Raw genomic sequence first — 25,247 nt, forward strand, 5'->3', positions numbered from 1 at the left:
CTACGTCGGTGGTTTTCCTTCGCGCACGCGGATTATTACTTGATTCTTGAATCGTGAACTTTGCACGGATACAACTCGGAGAGGAAAAGTTTCCTACACAATGTATTTTTCTATACAAGCCAAGAAAAACAACTTGGTGGACCTATATAGGAAATACGATTCGGCATTTTTTTTTCTGCAAAATATAATAATATGACTAATTTTAGAAACGCGCGCGAATTTTCACGCGTAACCGACTTGAGTTGCCCTGGCTCTTTTTTTTCTTCCGAATATCGTACAAAAATTATAAAAACAGAAAGGGGGCAACATGCTCGCTTCAGGATAATAAGAATGTCAGATTTAGAAATTCTGACAAGATTTTTGTTTTGTGTGTTGCTGTTTGCGAGAATTCAGCATGCCAACAGGTGGAAGCGAACATGTTGAAATTAGATTCCTATGGAGGTGTTTATACACATGGTAAGTGTTTTTTTTTTTTTTTTTTTTTTTTTTAATAAAGAGGGGCCATCAAGGCGCCTCTATTATAGGCCTTTTTCATATATATAATATGGGATTGAAATTAAACTCAGAGTTTCCGCTTCCCATCCGAAAAAGAAAATTCTTAGCTCATTCTGTTTTTTTTTTTTCCCCTCGACAACACAGACAAGCCCTTCCAGAGAAAAAGAATAAACCCTAGTGTGTTTTATGTCAGCAGCATCACCGGCGGTTCGCTCCCTAAGGCATTATATTATTTAAAAATCAAAAATAAATGAGCGATAAGGAGTTAATGTGCTTTTCCTATTCCGTCATTTTGCACTTGAGAAGAATGGACAAGCCAAAGACGTAACTTACTACGCAAAGATACTGTTGCATGAAACAATTTCAAACTTGGAGAACAAGGAGATCAATTGGTGGCGCGGCTTTGAGCAGATGCCAAATGTAGATTATTCATGTACAGCGATTCACTACTCAGGTGGGATTGTGTCAAACTCGAAATACCGTATCAACTCTACGATTCAAGTTTTTCTTTTTCAAGTTACATTACAAAAAAAAAAAAATAATTATAATAAATAAAAAAAACTTTCAAACGGTTCTCGAAGACCTAGGTTTTCTTTTCTAAACGAGACGGCCCCCCCCATGTACGACGCATTAATTAATTACGTATCTCATTCTGAAAAAGTGTACTGTATTATGCGCGCTAATAATAACGATGTTATGAATGTGAAACCGTCGGATAGCAGCAGTGGGAGGAGTAGTAGTAGTAGTAGTAGTAGTAGTAGAGCTGTAGCAAGTAGTGTAGTAGTTCAAGATCTCGTATTGTTGATGATGATGTAATTTCTTGTGGATTTGTTGGTGGTGTATACCTGACACAATTATCCCAAAGATGGGAAATCATGCTCGTCGTCCACCTTTGGAGCGTTCTGACGGCCACGAGGCGATCGTTGCTCCGGCACCACAGCCTGCAATTTCAAAGCATCCTCAATCTGCAGAATTAACAGAAGAAGAAAGCCCATTTTATTTCACTGATTTTTGTGAGACGTTAACAAAAACAAGGGACACAAATACAGGGTGTTTAGCGATTCTTGGGAACAAAATTTTCCAAGTCTCCTTTTTTACATCAAACAATGAAATAAACATTTGTCATACATGTAAAAAAATGAGCCATTTCATTTTTTATTGGCCAAAAATTTCTAAAGAAAGCCAAATCATACATAAACAAATTCTTAATTTTCTGCAAACATGAGTCGTCTGTGTGAAATTTTAGGAGTATTTTTAAATCTTTGTAATGTCTTTGAAATCATTCAAATCTTTGTAAAGTATTACCAACCTTAGTGAAAGCTTGAAATTTCGGTGAAATCTATGAGAAAGCTTTTGGCATTTTAATAATCTTTGTTTGCGAAATCTTTTGTGTTTGTTTAAAATCGCTTAAAATCGTTGAAATCTTTTGAAATTCTCGAAATCTTTTGAAATCCTTATGAATTCTTCAAAGAAATTATCAAATCTTCTACAAGTATTTTGTATTCGTTTGAAATCACTGGAATATTTGAAATCTTTGTTAAATCTTTTGAAACCTTATGAAAAATTTTTTATGTCGTTTAAAATATTTTCAAATCTTTGAAATCTGTTCTACTGTATCCTTGTTGGAATCTTTTAAGTCTTTGAAAGCTTTGAAATCTATGAAAACTGTGTGAGATTTTCTTTTAACCTTTATAAAATCTTTGAAATATTTTTGAAATGTTTCTTTAATCGTTTTGTTCGTGAAATCTTTTCTGTTCATTTGAAATTATTCAAATCTTTTCACATAATCTCAAATTTTTTGAAACTTTTTGAAATCATTAAAAATCTTTTGAATGTTTTGAAATTCTTGAAATGTTTTGAAATCCTTAAGAATTCTTTAAAATTGTTTGAATTCCTTGAAATCTGGTATGCTCCACCCTTGTTGAAATCTTTGAAATTCTCGTATTGTTTTCAAATCTTTATGAAAGTTTTATGAATTCTTTGAAACTTTTGTGAAATCTTTTGACATCTCTTAAAAAATTCTGAAGTTATTTAAAATATTTAAAATGTTTCGAAATCTTTAAAATATTTTGAACGTTTTAAAATCTTTGTGCAATGTTCGAAATCTTTGTGAAATCTTTTGATATCTCCTAAAAAAATTTGAAATTGTTTAAAATCTTTGAAATGTTTTGAAATCTTAGAAATGTGGTTTAATATACCCTTTTTAATATCTTCAAAGTCTTTTGTAACTTCTAAAATATTTGTGAAACGTTCGAAATTTTTGGGGAATTTTTGTGAAAACTTTATTAAACAAAAGATAAATTATAACTTGACAAATACAAAAAAATCAGCAGCAAGATTTTTTCTAAACAAGATGTTTCTTTCATAACAGGCTGAAAGATTTAAATTACTCTTCGCATTTCGAAAGAAAAGAAAAAATAGAATAATTAAAATTCACGGTTTTCGTAAAAAAAAAAATCAAGGAGATTTCCAGGTTTTTAAGGTTTTCAAGGTCACTAGACACCCTGAAATATTATGTGTAGCCATTGGGAATGGTGGTCTACCACTTCGCCACCTGGCGTCGAAAAGTGGAACTAAAAAGAGTAGGTACAATTAGAAAGATGTAAATTAATTTTTGCATTAAAGTTTTTTTGCGATAGTTGTTTGAAATATAAAACAATGATTAAATACAAAAAACAAATCTTCATCGAAAACAAATAGTTTTAGATAGTATTTCCTTCCTATACAGTAAAAAAATACATTTTTGTCAAATAGGTTTTTAAAAAAACAAACAATTATTTCACTATTTCGTTTAAGTCTCAATGAATTTAAGTTTAAAAAAAGTTTAATTTATCTATAAAAAATGTGAAGTGGAACTCTTGAATTTCAAACTTTTAAAATTGACGTTTAAAAATTTTGTAATTCAATAATTTTGCATTTAAATCTGATTCAAATGCTCAATAATTTACACGCATAAAACATTTCCAACGCTCTAAAGTCTAAATTGAAGAATCAATGAATTAAATAAATTTCAAAATTATATCATTTAAAGCAATTTTAAGTCAGAAACAAAAAATTGAACGATTACATTTTTTTTATAAACTGAACACTTCTTAAATTAAAAATTAAATTATTTATATTTTAAATGGTTAAAAAATCCTGAAAATGCTTCCAAATCTTATTTGAAATTCTTGAAACATCTGCATGTTGTTCACATTTTGTCAATTTTTTTTATTATTTTTGAAATTATTTCAGAACTCTTAGATATCCTTTAAAATGAATCCAATGTAAAAGAATGTTTTTTAATCTTCTGAAGCCATTCAAAATTCTTTAAAAAGCCTCTAAATTTTGTGTTTTAAATCTGCCAAAATCTATATTGTGTTTTAAATTAGGTCCTGGGCTATTTACACCGATATTTTATTACTAATAGCCGGATTTTTTCGGTACACGTAGACACTTTGTTTATATTATTTCAAATTATTACAAGCTTTAAAATGAATTTGAATTTTGTTTCAACTTCTAAATATTTCTTCAACTTCCTTGATTTTGTTAAAGAATAGTATGTATTCAATTGTTATTTATACATCGAAGTTCAAAAATTTGACTTGAAAATTAATTTTTTTTTTTTACATTGAACAATTAAAATGTAACGTTCAAAATTTAATTTTTAATATTTAACTACGATTACTGATTTTAAATAAACAGTCAGATATTTCTAAATATTTTTTTAATTGAATGATTTAAAAATTGAATATTTTAGACAAAAATAATATGTTAAATTTAATAAAAGCTTTTAATTATGAATATATTATTTTAAAGTTATTTTAAAATTGAAAATAGTTTATATAGTTTCAATCGGGCATTTACAATTGTTTAACTAATAAGACTTTTCAACTGAAATAGTTTCCATAATTTTTAACGTTAGAAATTGGAAATTCTGATTTCGAATAGTATTGTAGAATCAATTATTTTTGACTTTCTAAACCTTAAAGAACAGTTCAATTTTAAAAATCATTATTAATTTATATTCACAGTTGAACAACTAAGAATGTTTTTTACCTAAAATCTTCGATTTCAAATGATTCTAATTTTTAATGGCTTAAGTCTTTAAAATTGCATTTTTTAATTCTTTAAATTAAAATGTACACCTAACAATTAGAATTTTTAATTTGTTAAAGTGGAAGATTTTTGTCTATAAATTTGTAAAATTTCCGGTAAAAAAATTATTTCACTGTCACTTGCCGATCTCATAAGATTCACGATTTCCCGGTTCAACGAAAACCCTGCGATTGGAATTCAAATAATAATTCTAATCTAACTTTCGCATAGAAGAGCAATAATTTTTTGTTTTAATAGAAAAATATGTCTGTAAACAAATATTTGTTTTTACTTTATACAATGTAAATTCCATTTACACCCCTTTGTTTCCGATCAAGACTTATTTTTAGTATCCAATAAATACTTTAAACTCTACAAGAAAAATCGTTAAAACAATTTTATGCACAAATTAAAATGCATCTTTAAAATTATACCTGTTCTTTCTAGTTCGGGTTTTTTGTCACCAGATGGTGTACTGCAGCTTAACCATTCCCAATGCTCATCAGAAGGAAACCTATCTTTCCACGACTGAGAAAATTTAATTTTTAAATCTAAAAAATTTAATTTCTCAATTCAGTAGCGCCCAGTGGATTTTTAAAATCCCCAACTTCTCTTTTCTACACACACTAATTTTCAGCAATAATAACTTTTAAATTGAAAGTAATCAAAGTGATGAAGCTTTATGCTTTTTCATGAAAAATGTTGAAGTTTCTTTTTAAAGATGCAAATATTTAAGATACAAATATCAGGATGGCAGTGGGTCAGGAAAAATCTGGAAATCAGGGATTTAAAGAAAATGGCACAATCAAGGCTGCCACATAGTCACTTTTAGTCCATTTTTTCTCTCTCAAAATACATCAGGGTGTCTACTTTAATCCTGGAAAAAAATTCCCTAACAATTCCAGGTTTATCCAGAGATATTTTTTCATAGTACTATATTGAATTGAATTTAAACCGCTTCAAATGCCTAACTTTTTAAGTAAAATAATTGCAAAATATCGGTTTTAAAAAAAAGGGAAGTTAAATTTTTAGTTCAAAAATTTAATTTTTCAAAACAAACAAAAAATGTAAACCATTGGTGAATTTTTAACTAAAATAATAAATATTCAACTGGAACAGGTTAATTTAAAAAGTAAAGATGAATTTTTGACAAAAGAGTTCCACCAAAAACCACCAGACCAAAAAGATTAATTTTCTGCTAAAGTGATGAATACTCAATCGGAATACTTAAATTTTCAATCAAAAAGATTAAATTTTGGAAACCAAGATTAGTTTTCAACAAAAAGATTAATTTTGTACAAAAAAAAAAGATTTTCCAACAAGACAATGAATTTTCAACAAAATAGTTGAATTTTCAACTAAAAAATACAACTTTTCAACCGAATAGTTGAATTACAACTAAAAAGACCAACTTTTAGCCCATCTGATGAATTTTCAAAGGATAAAATGATGAATCTTCATCTGAAATAGTTGATTTTTAAACAAAAAAGATGAACTTTCAACTAAAATTATGAACCTCTAACTAAAATAGTTGAGTATTAAATCAAAAAGATTAATTTTCAATCAAGATGATGATTTTTTAACAAAGTATATGGAATCTCAACCAAATATTTGATTTTTCAGCTTAAAAAAATCACTTTTTAAGCAAATAGTTGAAATTTTAGCTGAAAAATATCAATTTTGAATCAAAAATAGAATAGTTAAATTTTTATTTAAAAAAAAAAATTCCAAACAAAATAAACAAAACAAAAAAATTGTAAACTACAGTTATGAATTTTTAACTACAATATAATAAATATTCATGTGGAACAGATTAATTTTAAAACAAAATATTAATTTTTGACAAAAGAGTTTAACTTTAAACCAAAAACATTAATTTTCAGCTAAAATGATGAATATTCAATTGAAATACTTAAATTTGCAATCAAAAAGATTAAAATTTTTGGAAACAAAGATTAGTTTTTAACAAGAAGATTCATTTAAAGAGATTTTTCAACAATACATTAATTTTTAACAACATAGTTTAATTTTCAACTGAACAAAAAAAAAAGACAAATTTTCAACCAAATAGTTGAATTACAAATAAAAAGATCAATTTTTAACCAATCTGATGAATTTTCAAATGATAAAATGATGAATTTTCATCTGAAATAGTTGATTTTTAAACAAAAAATATCAACTTTCAACTAAAATTACGAATCATTAACTAAAATAGTTTAATATTAAACAAAAAAAAATAATTTTCAATGAAGACGATTTTTCAACAATGTATATAAAATCTCAACCAAATAGTTTAATGTTTTGCTTAAAAAATCAAGTTTCAAGCAAATAGTTGAGTTTTGAACTTAAAAATTTCCATTTTCAACCAAAAATGGAATAGTTAAATTTTCAGAAAAAACAAAATTAATTTTTCACACACAACAAAAATGTTAATCAGTGATGAATTTTTTAAAGATTATTTTTTAGATAAAATGATGTATATTTTATTGAAACACTTAAATTTTGAACCAAATACTTCAATTTCAGATGAAAAAATCAATTTTTAACCAATCTGATGAATTTTCAACTGATGAATATTTATCTAGAACAATCCAATTTTCAACAAAAAAGACGAATTTTTAATTTAAAAAAATACTTTTTCAACAAAAAAAGATAAGTTTTTAACTAAAATAATGAAATATTCAATTGGAGTAGTTACATTTTCAGTTTAAACATAATAAATTTTAATTACAACTGATTTCTATTAAAAATCACAATTGCAGCTACAATGGATAATTTTAGTAATATTCAACCAAAGAGATAAGTGTCCAACTAAAATGACGGAATATTAAATTAGAATAGTTATTCACATTTTCAGTTAAAAAAATTAATTTTTAGCCAATAAAAGAAATGATTTTTCAACAAAACAGTTGAAGTTTCCACCGTAATAGATCAATTTCTAGACAAAAATTAATTTTCAGCCAAGGATAAAACGAATTTTCAACCAAACAACTCAGTTTTCAACCAAAGAGATCAATTTTTAATTAAAATAATGCACCTTAAAAAAATGATTTCACTAAAATGTTTAACTTTTAACCAAGTAATTGAATTTTCATTCCAAGAAGGATAAATTTTTAATGAAAAACGTAGCAAGAGAGAAAATATTGCAAACAAACTGGCGAATTTTCAACAAAATACATGTATTTTTAACCGAATAGTTTAATTTTTAATTGATCACGGTCAATTAAAAAAAAAAGATTGTTCAATTTACAGTTAAAAAAATGGATTTAAAAGTAAATAAAAAAAAAAGGATTTTCAACAAAAGAGTTTAAAGCACTAATATAAAGCTACTTTTACAAATAAAGAATCATTGTTATTCAATTTTAAAATGCAATTAAAAAAACCAAAACTAAGCACGCCCGCAAAAAAATTCCGACTTAAAAAAAAATCCCTGACATTTCCAGGTATTTGCGCGTATTAAAAAATTTCCTTACAATTTCAGAGAGAAAGTAAAAAATTAGGTGAAAGTTAAGGAATTTTGAAAATGAAGTTTCCCAGCCAACCCAAATTATCGATTAGAATTAAACAAAAATTATATATTAAAAAAAAAAAAAAAACAAACAAAAAAAAACATCAAAATCTAAATAAAAATGCAATCAATCAAACAAAAAACAAGTCGTAAGAAGAAAGATGGCACCTCTGAACACAAAATAAAGGAAATAAAGCTGATTTTTTAAACTCACAGGAGGACCGCGAGGCTCAGCAGCATCCCTTGGTGGACCACCACGGCCTCCGAATCCACGACCACCATTGGCGCGATCACCACGTCCTCCGCGTCCTCCACGGCCTCCACGACCGCCACCACCACGACGGCTATCGCTGAATTGGATATCAATATCGAAAACACGTTTCTGTCTGCCAACTCGTTGAGGATACTCGGTAGCGACGTCATAATCCTCCTCGTCCTCATCCTCCTCTTCGCCCTCCTTCTTCTTCTCAAGAGCGTACATCTTCTTCCAGCGAGTCAAGTCTTCGCCTTCGCCAGCTTTGCGCAAATTGTACTGGGGCTTAGAACGACTGCCCTGTTTCGCCTTCCACTCGTCCAAAGTTATTTCTCGCGACTCTTCTTCGGCTGGCTTCTCCTCCGAGGAGGTATTGGCCGTCTCACCTTCCTTGCCTTCAACAGCCGCCGTAGACACATCGAGATCCGCCGTTTTATCAGTGTCCCAATCATTAGTTGCCGGGTTCAAAATTTCTCTGTGGAACAAGACGACAATTGGTTACAAAAAAAAAAAGAAAAAAAAAAAAGAAGGACTATTGAAAAAATGGCAAGATGGGATTTTTGTGCAATTTTAGGTGAAAAGAAGCATTTTTCGACAAGAAAAAGTCTCAAAATGCAAACATTTATTTTAAACAGGGTGGCCCACAAGATTGAATTTTTCAATTCCCCTGACATTAAGACGAACATTTCTGACAGGAAAGTATTACCAAAGCGAATAAGGTTTCAATAATGTACAAAGTAAAATAGTGAAACAAGCAGGGTGGTCAAGCTAAAAAATTTCCCACTTGAGGTAATAAAAACTGAGCTGCAAATGAAAGCACTCAAAGAGGAACTGTTAAATTTTGAACTTTTAAAATTTTAATTTAAAAGTTTTTAATTAAAAATTTTTGTATTCAAATGCTCAATAATTTACGCGTATAAAATTGAAGGTACCAACATTTTTCAATAAAAGAAAATATAAATCCACGTTATCATTTTCAATTATCTAAATTAAAAAGTCAATCAATTAACTTTAAAATTTTCAAAATTATATAACTAAGGAATTTTAAGCTAGAAACATCAAATATTGAAAAATTGAAAAAATCTTTATTGAACACTTCTTAAATTAGAAATTCAATTACTTTCTTTTTAAACAATTTAAACATCCTTGGAAAACTTCAAAATTTTATTTCAAAATCTTGAGAAATTTAGAAGTTGTTTTAAATTTAAAATTATTTTGGAAATTTTTTCAAAACTTCTAAATATCTGTCAAAATAAATTAAATTTTGTCTACAGTTTTCAGAAAATACTGCAAATTTTAGTCATTTGATTTTAGTAATTTGAATAATTTTAAGATATATGTAGAAGTTTTGAAAAGATTCAAAATTAATGTAATACTTGAAATGGTAGCCTAATATACAACAAAATGTAGACAAGAATTGTAAAAGGCTTCAAAAGAATAAAAACATATTCTTAAGATTCCTAGGAAAATTAAAAATAACTTTTCATTTTGAAAAATTATTTTAAGAGAATATTTAAAAAGTTTTTCAAAGATTTAAACAAAATTTTCAAACATTCTAAAAGATTTTAAGAAAACTTCCTGAAATTTGGCATGATAATTTTTAATCCTTTTAAAACTCCTAAATATCTCTTAAAATTACTCATTTTTTTTCTACAAATGTTACCAAAAATGGTGTTACCAAATATTACAAAAAAGATACATTTTTTATGAATAATTTGCGTTTAAAAAACAACGAACCTTAATTAAATACCAAAAAGACGAATTTTTAACAAAAAGCTTAAGTTTATTTTTCAACCAGGAAGGTGAATTTTCTCACAAACAATATGAATTATCAACAAAAATAATTCTTCAACCAAGAAAGACAACATTTCGTCAATTTGTTGAATGGTCAAGCCAACAAAAAAAAGGTCAATTTTCAACAAAAAGTTGCATTTTTTACCAGAAAGAGGAACTTTCAACCAAGATTAGTTTTCCGCAAAAAAAATACGAATTAAAAAACTAAACAATATCAATCTTTAACAAAAAATGGAAGTCACATTTTTAGTTTAAAAAATTAGTTTTCAACTAATATAATGCATCTTCAACTGGAACAGTTAAAAAAAAATGGTTACATTTTCAAAAAAAAAGTTATGAATTTTTAACTAAAATTATGAATCTTCAACTACAATAATTGAAGTTTCAATCCAAGATTACTTTTTACCAAAATAGACGAATTTTCGATTAAAAAAGGCAACTTTTCAACTGTAGATATAAAGTTTTAACTAAAATTTTGTAATATTCAACTGGAATAGTTACATTACTGGTTTAAAAAATTTATTTTTAGCCAAAGTAAGAACGAATTTTAAAAACAAAACAGCTCAAATTTCAACAAGAAATAAATTTTTAAAAAAAAAGTTGAATTGAAGAGACAAGAAGACTTTTTAAAACAAGAATAATTAACCAGAGATTAATTTTCAACTAAAATAATGGTATATTTAACTGGAATAGTTGCACTTACAGCTGAAAAAAAAATTGCCAACAAAAAAAAATTTCCAAAAATAGTTACATTGTTAAACAAAGGTATGAATTTTTAACTAAAATTATATAGACGAATTTTCAACGTAAAAAGACAATTTTGCCACCAACAATTGAAAAGGTAAATGTTTAGTTAAAAAAATTAATGTTTAGCCAAAGAGATGAAGTTTTAACTAAAATTATGCAATATTCAACTGAAAGTTACATTTTTCGTTAAAAAAAACTCATTTTTATCCAAAGAACAAACTTATTTCCAAAAAAATAAGCTCTTTTTTTTAACTAGATGTGGATTTACAATCAAGTTGATGATTCTTAAAAAAAAAATATTTTTCAAAAATAGTTGAATTCGAACAAAAAGACAAACCAGGGTGGCCGTTTTAATCGACGATATAAATTGCAGGTCATTTCCCGGTTCGCAAAGTACTCAAAAGTGGAACTCTTAAATTTAAAACTTTTAAAATTGAAATTTAAAACATTTAATTTAAAAATGTTGTATTCAAATGCTCAATGATTTACGCGTATAAAATTAAAGGTACTAACCTTTTTCAATATAAAAAAATACAAATCCACGTTATATTTTTCAATGCTCTAAATTAAAAAATCAATCAATGAACTTTAAAATTATATAATTTTAAGGAATTTTAAGCTAGAAACATCAAATATTGAAAAATGGAGAAATTTTTAACTGAACACTTCTTAAATTAGAAATTCAATTATTTTCTTTTTAAATAGTTTAAACATCCTTGAAAAGCTTTAGAAGTTTATTTCAAAATCTTGATAAATCTAGAAGTTGTTTTAAATTTGTTTTGAATTTAAAATTATTTTGGAAATTTTTTCAGAACTTCTAAATATCTGTCAAAATTTGTCTTAAATAAAAATTCAAATATTGCTAAATATTCCATAATGAATATTTTGTAATTAAAAATTTCAAATTGAATGGGTTAGGAATTAAATATTTTTAGACTGAAACAATGTTTTAAATTTAATAAAATCCTTTAATTAAGAATATATTATGAAGTTATTTTTAAGTTGAAAATAGTTTATAAACTTTCAGTCACACGTTCATATTTGTTTAATGGCTACGACTTTCAAATTGAAACCTTTCAAGTTTTAACGTTAAAATCTGAAAATTCTTAAATTTCCAAATGGTCCAAAATCGTTTTGTCAAATCGTTTTTGTTCACTTTTTATAACTTAAAGTACAGATAAACTTTAAAAAAATGTATTTATTTATTAAATAAAAATGTTTTTTATCCAAAATTTTCAACATCAAAGGCTTTTATTTTTTATTTGTTCAAGTCTTTATGAAAGCATTTAAAAATTCTTTAAATTAAACGTGTAAACTTAAAAATAAAAATTTTAACTGAAAAATTTTTAAAGTAATAAAATTTTGAATTATGTGTTATTAGCTAAATAATAGCATAATTGAAAAACATAACAATTCCGCTAATTATTTAAAAACGGTTGAAATCGAACGTGGACAATTTTTCATCCACAAATTTGTATAATTCCTGGTAAAAAAAAAGCGGCCACCCTGAACAAGCCAGAAAAATGTGCTTTACATGGCAGTATAGATTAATTAAGTTAAGGACATGCATCCAAACTATCAATAAATAAATAACTACAAATAAAAAAACCAAGAATCGAATTCTATTTTTCAAGAATGTACATTCAACAAATATTTATATTGATATTAGGAAGTGCTTAAAAAAAAATAATATTAATAGATATCAATTTCTATTTTCCCTGACAGCTACATTGCCGTGCAAAAGTTTTAGGCCATCCCTTTTTTTTATGACTGAATAAATTCTCTTAATTTTAATTGTACCAGAGCTAAAAAAAATTCTCTTTAAAAGGTTAATTGTTTTTGAAATTCTGTATAAAATAAGCCCAGGGAGAAGCCAATTTGTCTAGTTTTTAAGTAGATATTGCAAAAATAGTGTAAATTTCATTTTTCAATGTTCTTGGGCTCATTTTGAAGCTATTTCTTCATCGTATCACAGAATCTTACAAGTATAAATTTAAAAAAATTTCTTTTCGAATTGCAAGAACTTCAATTTGTAATATAAAAGTTGGAAGTATTCGAAAACATCTTACCTGTAGGCAAATCAGAATAAAAGTTAAATAAATAATTATTTTGAGGAAATTACATAGAAACTTCATGGTTATATGTTTCATATATTTTACAAAAATATATTTATGACCAAAAATAATATTGCAATTTTTCAACTTTTTTGTGGGATTATAAACTAAACAGATTAATTTTCAACTAAAATGATAAATAGTTAACTAAAATACTTGAATTTTCATTTAAAAGAGACAAACTTTTCAACCAAATAGTTCAATTTTGAACCGAAAAAAACAACAAGTTTTAACAAAAAATGGAATAGTTATATTTTGAGTACAAAAAAAGGAATTTTCATCTTAACTGATGAATTTTCAACTAAAATGATGAATCCTCAACTGGATTTTTTGAATTTTCAAAAAAAAATAAGGTTTCAACTAAAGCAATGAATCCATTTTTACTAAAAAAAGATAAATTTTCAACCAAAACTTCAATAATTAATTTTTAAGTTAAGAAAATCAATGTTCAACCAAAAAAGACGAATTTTCAGCTAAAAAAGATCATTTTTCAACCAAAAATTAAATAATTAAATTTTCAGTCAAAAAATGAATGTCCAGCCAAAAAAAAAAGGAATTTTTAACGAAAATTATGGAATATTAAACTGGAATGGCATTTTCAGTTTATGAAAAAAATTCATCTCAACAAACAAAAAAATTAATAAAATGGCTCATTTTTCAACAAAAGGAAACGAATTTTTAATTAAAATAATTAATCTTCAATAAAAAAATTAATTTTCAACAAAAGAGTTTATTTTTTAACTAAGTAAATTTATTTCTAACCTGAAAGATGAATTTTTAACTAAAATGATGAATATTTAACTGAGATACTTGAATTTTCAACCAAAAAGATGAATTTTCCACAAATCACATAAATTTTCGAAAAAAATAGTTAATTTTTAAATAAAAAATTTTAAGTTTCAACCCAAAATAGAATAGTTGAACTTTCCGTTGAAAATTGGATTCTCGACAAAAAAATCGGATTTTTCGAAAAATAGTTAAATTTTCGGTAAAAAGACTCCTTTTCATCAGAAGAAAAAACGAATTCAACAGAAGGGTTTATTTTTCAACCAAGTAAATTTTTTGTTCTAACGTAAAAGAACAAGCTTCCACTAAAATTATGAATATTTAACTGGAATAATTGAATTTTTAACAAAAAAAAAAAATAGATTTTCTACGAAAACAGTCGATTTTTCAACAAAATACGTGAATTTTCAACGAAATAAATGAATTTTCAATTTAAAAAGGCAAATTTACATTCAAATTGTTAGATTTTGAACTGAAAGAGGTCCATTTTCCACCTGAAATAGAACGCTTAATTTCCAGTTGTTAAAATTAACTTTCAACCAAACTGATGAATCTTCAACAAAAGATGAATCTTCAACTAGCATAGCTAAATTTTTTACCTACCAAAGAGTTGAATTTTCATCCAAAAAAGATCAAATTTCAACCAAAAATAAAATATTTGAATTTTTTATTACATATTCAATTCTTAACAACAAAAAGTTTTTTTTTTGTACAATAGTTAAATTTTCTACTCAAATAGTTAAATTTTAAGCTGAACAATTGATTTTCAACAAAGCAGTTATATTTTCAAATAGCCCTGTCACCGCACATAAAGTAGAAATCACTTTTATAAATTTAGCAAAATTATTAAAATAATGAAAACTTTTATTTTACTGCAATCAGATGTAAATTCCCGGCCAATGAAGTTTCCGATAATTTCCCGGTTCTTCCGTATTCTTCGGATTTTTTAAGTATTCCAATATCAAAAAGTCAATTATTCAGATTTTCACGATTTTAGACAATTTTTTAATTTGAGGGAAAAAAGGGGGATGGACTGTGATCCTTTTTTTTTAAATTCTTGCTGGTACTTACTCAATCTCGTCGTTGGTAGATCCCCAGTTGTGGTTACCAGCGCCATCCTTCTTGTCAACTGGTTTCACTCCACTGTAACCAATTTTACTTTTATTATTTCGCGTTTTAGACAAATTTGAGCCTTAAAAAATGTATTTGAAACATAATTCTCAAAACTGTTAAAATTACAGGGACTTCACTAAAATCCTGGAAAAAATTCCTGACTATTGCAGGTTTTTCCCACATATCTCGATTTTCTCAGGTATGATTTATCTTAATAAATACGGAACCATTAAAATATTAATAATTTTTTTTTTTCAATCCTCTTAAACATCTAAATAAATAAAAATATTCATAGATAAAACTGGATAATTGTTCCTTCAGTCCATGAAACTGAATATTAGTTCCAACAAATTTTTATTTTGTATAAAAGATATCTTTTCCTGATATTAGTAAATTCCCCGCTAATTCCAGGTATCTTAGGCTTTTAATTTCTTTGCAGCCACAAATTTGAAAATTCATTACACTTTTAAATTGGAAAAAGGTGGTTCAAGAGCATGCATAATGTGCTACATGATAAAATCCTTACCTCGGCAGCCTGTTTATGGGCATAGGCAAAAAAAAAAGATATAATAAATTGTCAGTTTCATTGATTAGCTTTTTAGATATTAAATATTAACATAATTAATATTTAATTAGAGTTTACAATGGTAAATATAAAAATAATTCTAGACGAATGTTTGCCAAGGGTAATCGTTTCTTAAGTTACAATATTGATTAATAAAAAATAAAATTGATGTCCCGGAAGTTAGATCCGCAAACTTATTTTTTCTAAAATATTTAAGCTGTGCTAGACTTGTGCTCATTTGTGCCGCAAATAGTTTTTTAAAAAATCAAAAATTACCGGCACAATTTTTGAAAAACTTTTTTTTTGCTAGATCCGTAACTTCTTACTAAAGTAAAAAGAAAGGGCTAGGCGGCTCGAAGTATACACAATTTTCTGCAAGAAATAAAAATTCCAAAAACCTATCCGTTTCAAAAAAAAAATTTATTATTTTTTGAAATTTCGATAAACTAAAACTTGTGCTAGTTTGTGCTCGATAAATGCAGTCTTTATTCCCTGTAACAAAATTACGCGAGATCAACAGTTCTCACACGAAAACTCAAAAAACATACAAGATCCAAAAATAACTAAATTTCGAAAAAATTAAACTTGTGCTGAGCTGTGGTCGACAAATGCGTAATTTTGTTAGAGGGAATAAAGACTGCATTTGTCGAACACAACTTAGCATAAGTTTTATTTTTTCGAAATTTAGTTATTTTTGGATCTTGTATGTTTTTTGAGTTTCCGTATGAGAACTGTTGATCTCGCGTAATTTTGTGAGGGAATAAAGACTGCATTTATCGAGCACAAACTAGCACAAGTTTTAGTTTTTCGAACAACCTTTCTTTTTTACTCTAGTAAGAAGTTGCGGATCTAGCAAAAAAAAAAACGTTTTTCAGAAATTGTGCCCGTAATTTTTTATTTTTCAAAAAAACTATTTACGGCACAAATGAGCACAAGTCTAGCACAATTTAGCACAACTTAAATTTTTTAGAAAAAAAAGGTTTGCGGATCCAACTTCCGGGACATTGAAGTGATTTATTCACATGCGATAAAAAAAAAACAAGACCCACAAAACAGTGAGACGTGAATAGAATCAAAATGCCTTTTCAGGTCTCAGACTCATTAAAAAATTTTAAACGTAGTGTTAATAGTAGCATAAATTTAGAAAAAGTAGCAAAATAGTATCATACGAATTTTAAAATATTCAATAGAAGGATTAAATACTTTTTTTAAATGGTATAAAATATAAAAGCTCCCACAAAATACCTTGTAATTTTTTAAATATCATTGATATCCTGAAGAAAATGTTTAAATGCCATTAAATTTCTTTAAATCTTTTCAAAATACCCTGAACTCATTGAAATCCACTGAAATCTATTAAGAAGGTTCTATTAAAATTATCTGAAACCTTTAGAACACTCTCCAATTCTTTAAAACCCCTTAAAATCCATGAAAATTTCTTAGAATCTTATGGAATCTTTTTAATTCTTTTGAAATTCTATGAATCTCTTGAATTTGGTAAAACCCGTAAAAATGCAATGAAATCTTTTTTTAGTCTTTTGAAATGTTAGGAAATTATTCGAAATTCCTTTAAAATTTGATAATCTCCCAGACATTCTCGATAATCCTGCATATTCAAAAAATGTTAAAAATAAAAAAATTATATTGCTTTCCCTAAAATTGAAATGAATTTAGGGGAATTTAAGGTAAAGAGAAGAGTTCGATGAAATGTCTAAGAATTCAAGGTGATGTTAAAAGACTCAGGATCAATTAAATGAAAACTTTTGAGATTAAAAAAAAACTCATTTAATTAATTAGAACTGACTAAATTTAGAATAGTAAATTAAGAAATGAAGGGTGAATTAAAAACAAAGTTTTAATCTCTTCAAAAATTTGAAACCTTTTTTAAAATCGAAACAATCCACTTCTTTTACTAAAATTTGAGTAAATTTAGAGGAATTTGAGGAAAACAAGAAGAATTCGAGGAAATTCATTTTAAAAAATCAAACTAAATTTGGACATATATTTTTTTAAACGAAAAAATCCATTTTATTCAGTAAAATTTGAGTGAATTAAGAAGAATTTGAGGGGAAAACAGAAGAATTCGATGAAATTAATTTAAAAAATCAAATTGAATTTAAAAAACAATCAAGTGAATTCAACAATATGAAAAAATTCAGTCAATTCAGTAAGTTTGAAATGAGTTTTAAAAAAATTAAAGAAAGTTTAAATGACTTTAAGATGTATTAAACAAAAACGTTTTAAAAATAAACTGAATTGAGTAAAACTGAGTGGATTTAGAAGAATTTAGGGCGAATTCCAAATGGATTGCAAAAAATAATTGAAAATCTCTTGAAATCTTCATAACTCTACGAAATCCCTCAAATCTTGTGAATAAATTCTTTGAAATACATAAAAATATTTTTAAATCCTGTGGAATTACACGAAATCTGATGATACTTCCTGAAGTCCTGGAGAATTAATTAAAATACTATGAGATCCCTTAAGACCCCATGAAATCATTTAAATCTTCGGAAATATTATAGAATACCTTGGAACCTTTTAAAATATCCTGTAACATTACAGGTGATGTAAAAAATCCCTCTTATCTCTTCTAAAATTTTAGAAAATTCTTTAAAACCGCATGCAACATTTTTTAAATCCCTTAAAATGATTGAAACCTTTGGAAATTCCTAGAAATTGTTTAAATCTCTTGATATTGCCTTAGGAACTTTTTAAATGCCCTAAAATAATTCGAGGCCTTTAAAAAAACTTCAAAGTATTGAAACTATTTTTTTTTTAATCAGGGAATCTTTAAAATTTTCTCAAATATTTCAAATCTTTGATATATTTTGAAATTCCTTGAATTTTTTTAAGCTCTTGAAAATGCCTGGTAATATTTTACAATACCCTCATATATTTAAAATCCTTTGAAATCCCTTCAAATTAATAAAAAAATTCCGTCAAATATTTCAGATTAAAATTAAAAAAGGTAAAAAAATCTTTTAAAATTACTGAAATACACAAAAAAGTTTTCGGAATCTTAAAAAATGTCCTGAATTATACTTGGTGGCCGTTTTAATCAAAGAGAAAAATTCCGGGTCATTTCCCGGTTCGCAAACATTTCTCACGATCATTTTAATTAATAAATTCTAACTCGAAAGCTAACCATTTTTCCATTTGAATTAATAAAAAATAAACTGGAATTTAACATTTTCTATTGAAATAGAAAGCACTAACACTTTTCAATGTAAAATTTTTGAATTAAATGCATTTAAACTGAAAAATTGAGAATTTTGAAATTTTATTAATTGTAGAGTACAATGATTCAGATTCAGTTTCAAAATTATAAATTTATGTTTATCATTTTCAACGTTCTAAATTTAAAAATCAATAAATTTAAAAAAGTAAATTACAGTATTTTAACCAATTTCAAGCTAGAAACGTTAAAACTTACACGATTGATTTTTGTTTTTTAACTGGACAATTTTGACATTAGAAGTTGAACTTTTTTATCTTTAAATAATTTATATATTCTTGAAAAGTTTATTTCAAAGTCTTAAAAAATCTACATGTTTCAAAACTTTCCAAATGTAAAATTATTATTAAAAGTTTTTCATAACTGCTAAAAATCTTTTAAAATTATTCGAATTTCAAAGAATTTTCAAAACTAAAAAATCATTTTCAATTTTCTCAACAATCTTAAGGCAATGTTTTTATTCTGTTGAATTCTTTCCTAATTCTTAAAAAACTAGTGTTTTTTTCAAATCTACATTATGTTTTAAATTAAATCATGGCTATTTGCACCGGAATTTAGGTGAAAGAGCCGGATTTACTCGGAACACAAGACTTCGTTTAAATTATTTGAAATCATTAAAAAATTTTTAATTAATTTTGAATCTTTTCAAAGCCTCTACATATCTCTAAAAATTCGCGATTGCTTCCGGCTTAGAAAAACAATTTTCACATATATTATCAATTGCGGAAGACGATAAACTTTGAATCAATTGCAAATTTAAAAATTCATTATTAAAATACATTTTTTTTTCAAGTATTTTTGAAACAATAATTATAGTTAATAATTCGAATTGCAAAAGTCTCTAAAGAACAAAATAACACAATTTGAATTTGAATTAGAGAATCACGAAACTAGTCAGATTTTAGATCAAAATGTCGAAAATAGGAAAATGTCGAAACGTTAAGAATTGAATATTTTAAGATTTGAAATTTTGACCATTTAAAATTCAGAGGAATTGAAATTGTAATCTTTATCAATAAAATCGTTCGAAACTAAATAATTAAAGTCTGGAAACTCTTGAATTTGAATAATTTTAAATACAAAGCGATTAAAATTTTACTATTTAATATTGAAAACTAAATTGAATCTTTCAAAATAAAAGCTTCTTATATTCTAGAATTTTTAATTGTTATCACATGATAAAATTGGAAGTAAACGTTAAAGCTGATTAGACCAATTTTTCTAAAATGAACAAATAAATTGACTTATTCTAAAAAAAAACTTTCAAAATAAATAGTAATTTTAAATGGGGAACATTAAAAATGAAAAAAATTTATTCACTAACATTTGTGACATTAAAACATTTTGTCACTCACACCCTTTAAAATTTCCAATATTTGAAGTTTTTAAACTGTTATTATACTTTACAAAATCCAATCAAATTAAATTTTAATGCAAAATTAAAACAACTTAAAATCACAAAAATTATTCAATTACTGATATATCAATTTCAGATAGTTTAATTTTTACCTTTTTTTTATTTTAAACTTGATCTAAAAATGCCTTGAGAACTATTATTCATTCTTGGGAATTTCGAATAAAATATTGTTCAATTTGAAATGATTTATTTCTTTAAATCTTCAAATAAAAATAGAACAATTTCAAGAGCTTACATTGAAATTTGAAAATTAAAATAAAGAAAACAAAATAATATTATTATAATGATTTTACTTTTTGAAATTGTACAATTTTAAGCTTAATTATTAAATTCAAAACTGACTGTCAAGGCTTTTAATATGAAATTTTGAAATATTGAATAGCGAAATGGTCCTGTAATTTTGAATATTTGAATAGGAAACTACAATACTGTGAAATTAAAAATTCGAAACCTATGGTTTCAAGATCTCAAAGATTAAAATATTTTAGAAATGCACATTCAAAATCTATAATTTTAAATTAGAATTATGAAAATTTTTAAGGCGATACAGATATTATTAATAATTATTATATCAGGTAGTACCATGTCACATTTAAAACGACTGGATAGATTTTTTTTACAAAAAGATATGATTCTGATAAATCAAAAATCGCTGTCATTTTCACCACTCCAAACTGCAGAATTTTAAATACTGTGAGAAATATTGTGAACCTTTGAAGTTTAATTATTCAAAACACTATGAAAATTATGTACTTTCTAGTTGGAAATATTTCTCTTCCGGCTTTCTTCCAGGTAGGATTGTTATTAATACATTAAAAACCAACAATTACAAATTAATTAGCTTAATAAATCAATTATTGTTCACTTTTTAAAACTTCAAGTACAGTTAAATTTTTAAAATAACTATTTAATTCATATTTACTGTTGATCAAATAAAAACAAAATGTTTTTTATCAAAAAAGTATCAATAGTGTGAGTCTGAGGCCTGCCCTTTTCAACTTGCTACAGAGAAAGGAAAATAGCAACACGACTCTTTTTCTCAAAATATGTATGCCAAATGTAAAATGTCAAGTGTAAAATGAGCTGTACAGGAAAAAATCAAACTTACGTTTTGTCGGAACCAGATTGCCGATCAAATTCACGTTTTCCACGGTTATCGTAATAACCACCACGACCTCCACGCCCGCGGGGACGGCCCAATCCACGTTCACCACGATCGCCGCCACGATCACCACCACGTTCTACGCCAGCACGGTCACTGCCGCCGGAAACGCCACCGGCAGTCCGAGGTCCACCGCCACCCCCACGTCCACCACGGAAGTCAGGGCGTGCGTTATCACCGGATCCTCGAAAATCACGACGAGGTACCGAGAACTCGCGAGGTTGATCACGAGATTCGCGAGGTTCTCGGAAATCTCGACCTTCGCTGCAATAAAAGAGAACACATTAGGAGTTAATAAGCTAGAAATCACTGATTCAAAAATTTAATTGTTCAGGGTGGCCGTTTTAATCGAAGAAAAAAATTCCCGGTCATTTCCCAGTTTGCAAACATTTTTCACGGCCAATGAAATTTAAAAAATCAAATTATATTCTAAACATTTTTCCATATAAAGTAATAAACAAATTAAAGCATTCAAAGTGGAACACTTGAATTCCAAACTTTTAACATTGAAGTTCAAAAGTTTTTCAATTCAAAAATTAGAACTTAAAAAAAAATTAGAACGTTTATAAGTCTAGACATTCTTTAAAAGCTTTAGAATTTTATTTCAAAATCTTGAGAAATCTAAAAGTGGTTTTAAATTTTTCCAAACTCAAAATCATTTTTGAATTTTTTGTCAGAACTTTTAAATATATTTCACAATTAATTGAACTTTTTCTATAACTTTTAGAAAATCTTGCAAATTAAAAAATATATATATTTGAATTTATAAATAATAATAGAACACTTGCTATTTGTAAAAATATTAGAGATATTTAGAAGTTTTAAAAAGATTCGAATTAAATTTAGAAATTGAAATAATTTGAAATACAGCCGAATTTAAAATAAAATGTACATTTTTGCAGATGTCAAACAAAAAACTTAAAAATTTTAAAATAATTGTAAAATACTTCAAACGTGTAGAGAATTTCAAGGCGCATCTTTTTTTCCTCTTGCAAAAAGTGGATTTTTTGAAAACGAAAAATTCCAATCTTTTTTCACTTAAACTCGCGCTAATTTAGCCAATTTTCATCATTTCCCGATTTCCCCAATAGAAAGTACGTGTTTAAGTCTTCTGAAACTATCTAAGAAAGAAAAACGAGAATATTGTAATAAACAAAAAAGTTATTAATTTTTTTTGAGGCAATGCAAAAATCATGAATTTTAACCTTAAAGCGCCTCGTTTAGCGAACGAATTTCAAGCTAAGGAAAGCTTTCAGTGAGAAAGTTGTTCATTAAGGTTCAAAGAAGTTTTCTGGAAAGTTTTAGATCAATTGGATTAATAGTTCAAAAATTATGAATGTTTTAAAATCCAAGCGGTAATCTTGACGCTGCTCAAAAACGTGCCTGGCCGGCTACGTACGCGCTGCAGCGAACGACGTGAAGGTCAAGTCAATCTTACCAAAACAAATGCACAACAATAACTTTTTTTGTCATCTTCTATGAAATTCTACAAATAAAGCATAGAATCAGCGAAGTGATTGTTTCTTATAATAGTTGGAAAAGCTTTTTTTTTTTGAGATTATTGAGATATTTTTGAGAATATTAATTAAAAAGAAAAAGATATTAAAATGAAACAAGGTAGAAAAAGAACTAGAAATGAAGATTCGTGGATTAAAAATAAGAAAAAAATGTTCCAGAAATCAGGCACGATTGGAAACCGTCAATACAATTTTTAAATAAATTTTTATCATAAATTAAATATTTTATGACTATTTTTATTCTTGCTTTTTTAAATAATTCTTTTACTGAACTATATATAATATGTAGATAGTCTAAAGTAATTATTTTAAATTTTTAATGACGAAGTTAATAGCATTATTTTTTATTTCTTTAGGGAAAAGAATACATTAAAAAGTCTAAAACTAAAAATGACGGTATTGCTAAAGATATTCTAATCCCAGAGAGATCTTTCAAACCTATTGAATCCTGCTGTGGAGAAAAATTTTACCAAAAGTTTTCAAATGTGCAACAAGAAAAAGTACATACAAATTTTTGGAATCTCGGGAACTATAATGAACAAAATGTGTTTCTCAGAGGATTGTTAAAATGCAAGGATCCTATCCCAAACGAATGCAGGTGAAAAACTAGGACGGTTAATTCATTGGATATTATTATTTCCTACTGACGAAGAAAATGTTCCGATTTGTAAGAAATTTTTTTATACTTTTCTATGTTTGGGCAAAAGAAGAGTTGGAAATGTTCAAAAAAAGATTTTAAATAAGCAGCCTTTAAAAAATTTGGCAGGCGGAATACGCGAAAGTTGTCTTAAATTAACAGAAAATTAAAAAAAAAAAAAACGATTGAAGAGCATTGCGAATCAATTCCACATCACAGTTCACATTACAAACGAAATTCTACCAACCTAAAATATTTTGATAATCCTTCATTAAATCTTGTAGAACTTTACAAATTATTCGGAAAATATTGCAAAGAAAAAACGGGGGCTAAATTGACAATAAGTCAAACCGTTTATTTTAAGTATTTTAACCGAAATGTTGGCTTCAGTTTTAAATTACCTAGAACTGACGTGTGCAATACTTGCTACAAAAACGAGACAAATGGAAAGATAAACGAAGAAGTAATTAAGGGCATGTGATACTTACAGTTTCCCCGACTTTTCTCCACAAAAATGAAAATTTTTAAAAACTGAATTCGGAGATGCTATAAAATATCATAACGGACGTCCCCAAACTCTTTTTTGAGGGATAATGAAAAAAAAAAATTTATTGTGCTAAATAAAAATTTTATGCATATGTATTATTTTGAGGTTACGTCGTTTTTCATCTCTGCCATTCCGATAATCTGGAAATTATTTGTGAAATAAACTTTTTTGATTGCCTGCAAAAAGGGTTAGTTCCGGGAGATTAGTTACTATGTTTATTTGCAAGTCCAAAGTTTTCGGCCAAAAATATTGTGTAGTTTGGAAGTAACGCACAGGAGAATTGTAACATACATAACCTCCAAATGTACACACGTTGTTAGCAATATCAAAAAAATTTTTGAAAAAAAAAAAAACACAAATAAAGTGTGCGGGGACGTTCGTTAGCATGTTTGCTATCATTTCCTAAATTTTTAAGACAAAATATTGATAACTAAAGAAAGAAAGCCATCGGAACCTAAAACTGGTAAAATCGACAATTTTCTAATTATCACATGCCCTTAATCATAAAAACAATGATGAAATTTATTTGAAGTTAAAAAACCAAATACTCTCTGAAAATAATAGTCTATGCTGTGAATTTGATTTTGCACAGAATTTGCCACTACCAAAAATACCCGTGTCCGCGCAGTTTTATCTACGTTTAGCATGGCTTTTTCTATTTAACGTACATGTACATACTACGAACCAGAGTTACATGTTCCCTATTCTTGAGGGAATTGTAAAGAAGGGTGCTAAACTCTGTTTGCAGTTTTATCAAATACGCGGTATTAAAAGAATTTGCTAAAGACATGTTCAACAGCATAACATTATTTTCAGACTCATGTCCGGAACAAAATAAAAACTATACAGTGTTCCATTTTTTGGTTTTATTGTCCATTTATTTGCAAAGCGAGATTATATATGTGTTTCCAGTTCGAGGACATTCCTATTGCCAGTGCGATAGGAATTTTTGCACATATTCGCAAAAGCTGAAAAAAGTAGAACGAATTGAAACTGAAGATGAATATGTAGAAATGATTCGCAATGCTCGTTCACCTTCATTCACAATGGTCGAGAAGTGTGAAGATCTTCTGCAGGATTTTGAAAAATGTTTCAAAGGCAAAATGCGAAAGCCAAAAAATTTCCAAATCAGCAAAGCGTTCGTTTTGCATGTTTATTCTGATGGAAAAGTGGACGTTTTTGACAACTATGAGTTGCAAAATCCAACCACTTTTTTCTTTAAACCTACGCCTAAACTAGAAAATCTTTCGAAAAGTCCTCCGCCCCGAATTGGATTA

General features: G+C 26.9%; 1 protein-coding gene across 2 annotated transcripts in view; it reads right to left on the reverse strand.

The window, feature by feature from the left end:
* Positions 1-1,235: 1,235 nt before the first annotated feature.
* The window catches only part of LOC117174511 (plasminogen activator inhibitor 1 RNA-binding protein-like), a 36,057-nt gene continuing 12,045 nt past the window's right edge, over positions 1,236-25,247 (reverse strand). The window contains exons 3-6 of one of the 2 annotated variants that reach the window (XM_033363695.1): positions 21,216-21,533; positions 14,846-14,917; positions 8,295-8,808; positions 1,236-1,436 (exon numbers count right to left, since the gene is read on the reverse strand). In XM_033363695.1, the coding sequence (XP_033219586.1) occupies positions 1,350-1,436; positions 8,295-8,808; positions 14,846-14,917; positions 21,216-21,533 (991 nt within the window). In that variant the 3' untranslated portion in view covers positions 1,236-1,349. Of the gene's footprint in view, positions 1,461-8,294; positions 8,809-14,845; positions 14,918-21,215; positions 21,534-25,247 lie in introns of both variants that reach the window. The other variant, XM_033363694.1, reaches the window with a different exon arrangement.

The sequence above is a fragment of the Belonocnema kinseyi genome, chromosome 6 (genome assembly GCF_010883055.1).
Source record: "Belonocnema kinseyi isolate 2016_QV_RU_SX_M_011 chromosome 6, B_treatae_v1, whole genome shotgun sequence".
Lineage (NCBI taxonomy): Eukaryota > Metazoa > Arthropoda > Insecta > Hymenoptera > Cynipidae > Belonocnema > Belonocnema kinseyi.